Below are 5000 nucleotides of genomic sequence, written 5' to 3'. Positions count from 1 at the left end.
GTGTCTACCTACCTACATATCTACCTTCCAAACTGTATGTCTACCTACCTACGTATCTACCTACTGACCTATGTGTCTATGTATTGACCTATGTGTCTACCTACCTACATATCTACCTACCTACCTACGTATCTATCTACCTAACTATATAACTACCTGCCAAACTATATGTCTACCTACCTATGTTCCTATCTACCTATCTGCATATCTACCTACTGACCTATGTGTCTACCTACCTATGTATCTACCTTCCTATCTAAATATCTACCTACCGACCTATGTGTCTACCTACTGACCTACGTATCTACCTACCGACCTGTCTACCTACCTATGCACCTACCCACCGATCTACATATCTACCTACCAAATTATATGTCTACCTATGTATCTACTGACCTATGTGTCTACCTACCTATATATCTACCTACCTATGTATCTACCTACCTATCTACATATCTACCTACCGACCTATGTATCTACCTACCTATCTACATATCTACCTACCGACCTATGTATCTACCTACCTATCTACGTATCTACCTACCGACCTATGTGTCTACCTACCTATCTACGTATCTACCTACTGACCTACGTATCTACCTTCCGACCTATGTATCTACCTACCTATCTACATATCTACCTACCAACCTATGTGTCTACCAACTGACCTACATATCTACCTACCGACCTATGTATCTACCTACCTATCTACGTATCTACCTACCGACCTATGTGTCTACCTACCTATGTATCTACCTACCTATCTAAATATCTACCTACCGACCTATGTATCTACCTACCTATCTACATATCTACCTACCGACCTATGTATCTACCTACCTATCTACGTATCTACCTACCGACCTATGTGTCTACCTACCTATGTATCTACCTACCTATCTACATATCTACCTACCGACCTATGTATCTACCTACCTATCTACGTATCTACCTACCGACCTATGTGTCTACCTACCTATGTATCTACCTACCTATCTAAATATCTACCTACCGACCTATGTATCTACCTACCTATCTACATATCTACCTACCGACCTATGTATCTACCTACCTATCTACGTATCTACCTACCGACCTATGTGTCTACCTACCTATGTATCTACCTACCTATCTAAATATCTACCTACCGACCTATGTGTCTACCTACCTACCTATCTACCTACCTATCCACATATCCACCTTCCAAACTATATATCTATCTACCTATGTGTTTACCTACCTACCTATCTACCTACCTATCCACATATCCACCTTCCAAACTATATATCTATCTACCTATGTGTCTACCTACCTATATATCTACCTACCGACCTATGGGTCTACATACTGACCTATGTGTCTACCTACCTATATATCTACCTACCTATGTATCTACCTACCTATCTACATATCTACCTACCGACCTATGTGTCTACCTACTGACCTACGTATCTACCTACCTACCTATGTATCTACCTATCTACCTATCTACTGACCTATGTGTCTACCTACCTATATATCTACCTACCTACCTATGTATCTACCTACCTATCTACATATCTACCTACCGACCTATGTGTCTACCTACTGACCTACGTATCTACCTACCTACCTATGTATCTACCTATGTATCTACCTACCGACCTATGTGTCTACCTACCTATACATCTACCTACCTACCTACGTATTTACCTACTAACCTATGTGTCTACCTACCTATCTACATATCTACCCACCAAACTATATGTCTACCTACCTATGTATCTACCTACTGACCTATGTGTCTACCTACCTATATATCTACCTACCTACCTATGTATCTACCTACCTATCTACATATCTACCTACCGACCTATGTGTCTACCTACTGACCTACGTATCTACCTACCTACCTATGTATCTACCTATGTATCTACCTACTGACCTATGTGTCTACCTACCTATATATCTACCTACCTACCTATGTATCTACCTACCTATCTACATATCTGCCTACCGACCTATGTGTCTACCTACTGACCTATATATCTACCTACCTACCTATGTATCTACCTACCTATCTAATCTACCTACCGACCTATGTGTCTACCTACTGACCTACGTATCTACCTACCGACCTATGTATCTACCTACCTATCTACATATCTACCTACCAACCTATGTGTCTACCAACTGACCTACATATCTACCTACCGACCTATGGTCTACCTACCTATCTACGTATCTACCTACCGACCTATGTGTCTACCTACCTATGTATCTACCTACCTATCTAAATATCTACCTACCGACCTATGTGTCTACCTACCTACCTATCTACCTACCTATCCACATATCCACCTTCCAAACTATATGTCTATCTACCTATGTGTCTACCTACCTATATATCTACCTACCGACCTATGGGTCTACATACTGACCTATGTGTCTACCTATCTACCTATCTACTGACCTACATGTCTACCTACCTACCTATGTGTCTACCTATCTATGTATCTACCTACCGATCTATATATCTACCTACCTACCTACCTAGCTGTGTATCTCCCTGCCGACCCATGTGCCCCCCTCCCTCTCTCCCCGTCAGGTGGGGGGCCGCCCGGAGGTGCTTCTGATTGGGGAGGCGCTGGGGGGCCAGGACATCCACGGGGCCATGTCGTCCTTCGTGGAGGACCTCTTCGCCGCCCAGTGCCAGCCGGTCCACCCGGGGGAGGCCTTCCTGGAGGGGGCCTGCGCCCCCTGTGACATCGCCGGCCGACGCTGCCAGCTCATCTTCTTCCTCTGCCGGGCCGAGTGCCTCAAGCGGAAGCAGGCCGAGCTGCGAAAGGTCCTCCAGCAGGTACGGCCGGACCCCCGGGGGGGTGAATGGGACCCTGCCTGGCGAGCCATGCCCTCCGAAACAGATTGGCCCCTTCTTCTTGTTGTTGTTGTTGTTGTTGTTGTTACGAGGCTGGGTGGCCCTCTGTTGGGACGGAGTATCCTGTCTTGGGAAATGGCCAGAGGGAAATCTCTCAACGAGAATGTCTCTGGACTTGTATATCTATTAGGCATGTCCGATCGATGAAAAAAAAAGTTTCAATTCTCGTTTCTAAAGTAGGGGGTTGATATAGAAAGTATTTCCGATTTTTTCGCCCAAAAATTTCGGATATTTCCGAAAATTCGTAATGATTCTAAATCTTTCTAAAATGGCGGATGCCAAAAAAAAAAAAAAAAAGGAACGGGGGGGGGGGGGACTTTTACAGGGTTCTCCCGCCCTCGTTTCTTGAGCTATCCTCATCAAATTTGCAAGTTGTGCAAAGATACTATGAAAACGAGACATTCCCTTGCTGTATTTGTAAGCAAGAAGGACACTGGAAATCAATGGTGTCTCTGGCCATGTAATCCCACAAACCTCAACCCATTGCCTTCAATTAGAAACAGACCAAGCAATGCCCTGGCAAGGAGTGCAAAGATACTTTGAAAACTAGAAACTCCCTTGCTAAGAGAAAGAACCAGCGACAAAACCCTTTGCGTCCATCGTGGAAGCTGCGCAAAGCTCCCATTCAGGATAGGTTGCAGAAACAAAAACAATTTTTAAAATATTTTTAAAAAATATATTTTTAAAAATAATTTGGGGGAAAAAAAAATTAACGAAACCTTAAGAGACAATTAGAGAATGGGCCAACAATGGTTTGAATTACATTGCTGGTTGCGCTGTGAGACAATGTCTCGGAATGCGTATCAAAAAGCGAGAACAATCCGAAATAATTCCGATATAAGATTCAAAACGATTTTTTGGACATGTCTAATATCTATATATATATAAGAGTGATGGGATCCTGGCGACCACCAAAACAACAAAACTAAACACCCCACAACCTCGAAAATTGACAACACAACCCGTCATCCTCACCTCTAGGTTGATACAACAAAAAGAAAAGAAAAATAAAGTCCTAATTAGAGGGAGAGGAATAATTGTTTTTATCCAACGAGAATATCTCTGGACTTATATATCTGGTTATAATTTGGTAAAGAAGTTTACACATGTTAATCTATGATACAGAAGTGATACTGAAAGCCATGAAGAATAAATACCGTCTATTAAAGAGTGATGGAATATCCTGTCTCGGGAAATGGCCAGAGGGAAATCTCTCAACCAGAATATCTCTGGACTTATATACTTATATATCTGGTTATAATTTGGTAAAGAAGTTTACCAAATGATACAGAAGTGATACTGAAAGCCATGAAGAATAGATCTAGTGATGGAATATCCTGTCTGGGGAAATGGCCAGAGGGATCTCTGTTTGGGACGGTTGTGTCTCCTCGTTGCAGGTGAAGGAGTTTGTCCGGCGGTCCCCGTGCGCCCTGGTGGGGGTCATCCTGGAGCCCACCAAGGGAGAGGCCCTGACCGCCCGGGCCCAGCTGCTCCAGCTCCTCCGGGGGGTCTTCCCCAAGTCCCCCAAAGGGACCCGCAAGGCCCAGGAAGCGGGGGGCGAGGAGCTGGAGGACATCGAGGTGGAGGCGGAGATCTACATCCCCGGGCAGCCGAGGGGCAAGCTGGCCATCATGAAGGCCGCCTGCCGGGCCTCCGACGCCCTGGACAAAGGTAGAGAGCAGGGCCGTCTGCCGGGAGGGCTTTGAGGGTGCTCCAGGCTGGTCATCCCACCAACGCACTGGTCCCGCGCAGGTCTACAGGAGACGGCGGCGAAGGAGGCGGGGGTCCCCTCTAAGGGTCCGCTGCTCGCCCTTGCAGGTTCCCCCCGGGCCCGGAGGGTCCTCAAGGGGCTGCTGGGCCTGGCGCTCCTGGCCGGACTCTCCGCCGCGGCCTGGTGGCTCCTCTGCAGCGGAGGGTGCACCCCACTCGACAAGGTGAACGAATTCCTGCAGGCCTTCCAGTCCTAACGCCGGTACGTGTCCTTCATGCAGGGACATCTGTCGGGAGGGGTCGGGTGGTGCCTCCCTTGGGGGGTGTCCTTTGGGAGTCCCTTCTCTGGATGGCCGGGAGGGCTTGGGTGGCA

At 46.3% G+C, this 5000-nt stretch overlaps 1 protein-coding gene across 2 annotated transcripts in view; it reads left to right on the top strand.

Moving 5' to 3' along the window:
• Nucleotides 1-5000, top strand: part of cunh2orf72 (chromosome unknown C2orf72 homolog) — a 10179-nt gene that overhangs the window by 3567 nt on the left and 1612 nt on the right. The window contains exons 2-4 of one of the 2 annotated variants that reach the window (XM_062959246.1): nt 2588-2839; nt 4315-4588; nt 4736-4889. In XM_062959246.1, the coding sequence (XP_062815316.1) occupies nt 2588-2839; nt 4315-4588; nt 4736-4884 (675 nt within the window). In that variant the 3' untranslated portion in view covers nt 4885-4889. Of the gene's footprint in view, nt 1-2587; nt 2840-4314; nt 4589-4669; nt 4890-5000 lie in introns of both variants that reach the window. The other variant, XM_062959245.1, reaches the window with a different exon arrangement.

The sequence above is a fragment of the Anolis carolinensis genome, unplaced genomic scaffold, assembly GCF_035594765.1.
Source record: "Anolis carolinensis isolate JA03-04 unplaced genomic scaffold, rAnoCar3.1.pri scaffold_7, whole genome shotgun sequence".
Taxonomy (NCBI): Eukaryota; Metazoa; Chordata; class Lepidosauria; order Squamata; family Dactyloidae; genus Anolis; species Anolis carolinensis.
The sequence above is the reverse complement of the archived record's forward strand: the minus strand, read 5'-3'. Positions and strand labels throughout refer to the sequence as shown.